The sequence below is a fragment of the Fulmarus glacialis genome, unplaced genomic scaffold (genome assembly GCF_000690835.1).
Source record: "Fulmarus glacialis isolate BGI_N327 unplaced genomic scaffold, ASM69083v1 scaffold14295, whole genome shotgun sequence".
Classification (NCBI taxonomy): domain Eukaryota; kingdom Metazoa; phylum Chordata; class Aves; order Procellariiformes; family Procellariidae; genus Fulmarus; species Fulmarus glacialis.
Window position 1 is genome coordinate 1 of NW_009211300.1, and position 1,380 is coordinate 1,380.

At 47.8% G+C, this 1,380-nt stretch overlaps 1 protein-coding gene across 1 annotated transcript in view; it reads left to right on the forward strand.

Annotated features, from left to right (window-relative positions):
* Positions 1–33: 33 nt before the first annotated feature.
* The window catches only part of RFT1 (RFT1 homolog (S. cerevisiae)), a 14,695-nt gene continuing 13,348 nt past the window's right edge, over positions 34–1,380 (forward strand). The window contains exons 1-3 of the mRNA XM_009577500.1: positions 34–96; positions 218–303; positions 930–1,046. Coding sequence (XP_009575795.1) covers positions 34–96; positions 218–303; positions 930–1,046 — 266 coding nt within the window. The remainder of the gene's footprint in view (positions 97–217; positions 304–929; positions 1,047–1,380) is intronic.

The following is a 1,380-nucleotide window of genomic DNA, read 5'->3' on the forward strand; positions in this document are numbered from 1 at the left end:
CATTTCCTGCCGGGGGGGCAGGGCGGCGAGGTGATGGCCTCGCAGGACGTGCTCAGCCAGACCACCCGGCTGGCCTCCTCCAGCGCTTTGCTGCAGGTGCGGGGCCGCCCCGGGCCGTCTCCCTCCTCCTCCTCCTCCTCCTCCTCCGCGGTGCCCGGCGGGAGCCGCCTTAGCCCCACTCGGCCCGCAGGTGTTTCCCGTGCGGCTTCCTTCACAGGTGTTGTTCCGGGTGGTCACCTTCGGGCTGAACGCCTTCACTCTGCGCTACCTCTCCAGAGAGCTGATCGGCGTGGTCAACGTGAGGTGAGGAGGAGGCTGAAGCGCACCCGGGCTGGAAGCCCGTGTCCCGCATCCCGACCGCGCTGTTCGCCTGACATACGTGAGGCTTCCCTGGGAACGGGGCCCCCGGCGTGATGAGGCTTTTTGAGTGTGTTTGGTTTTGGTATAGGATCTCGGGGTTTATGGACTGTAGGGTGTGTCGCTAATAACGCTTTGCAAAACGCTGTTTAATTTACTACTGTTTTACAGTGTTTGATCGTTGAATGTCTCCGAGTTTCTTTTTTGGCGTGAAGCAGAGGTACTGCTGGCCTATTTTCATGTTAATCCATCAGCTTGCTGAGGACAAGCTGGACACAATTGTGTATTACATGCTGTTGCTTTACAATAAGTTTTGCAACTGCGTTTTTGGTTTATAGCGTGTTTGAAGTATTTTTGCCATTTGAATAATCACATGTAATTACTTTACCTCCTTTTTTAGGAGGTGATGATAATTTACCTCATTTCACCATGTTTTCTTCGCATACCTGATAGACTTGTCTGTCAGGCAGTCCTGTGTAAAAACTGTCAGTGATGCTACTGTATGAAGGATTTTAGAAGTAGTATGTAAAGAAATAATTTTCTCTCCTTTCCCTCCCTCCCACCCCCTTTAGGCTAACTCTACTGTATTCAACAGTTGTCTTCCTAGCCAGGGAGGCATTTCGCAGAGCTTGTTTGAGTGGAAGTACAAAGCGAAACTGGACTAAAACAATTAATCTATTGTGGCTGACGTAAGATACCTTTAAAAATTTACTTCCTTAGAACTTATTTCTGATTCTTGTCTGAGAGCTTACAAAATAAGAACAAGTATTTATTTACTGAGGTAATTATTTCAGCATTGAGCATTTAGTAGCCTCAGTCATGTTTCAGGATTGATGCAGGAAGCTGGTCAAGTCTGTTGCTTTAGCATTTATGAACTTGATCTTTTTTTGGAGCACATGGGAAAGCACATCACCAAAGGTGTTATCAGGAGCCATTTGTTCTGTCATTTAGCCTGGAGTTTCATTTATATTGTAGCTGTTAAAGGAAAATCCTGTTGCACAAATATGTAGTCCTTCCCCCCTC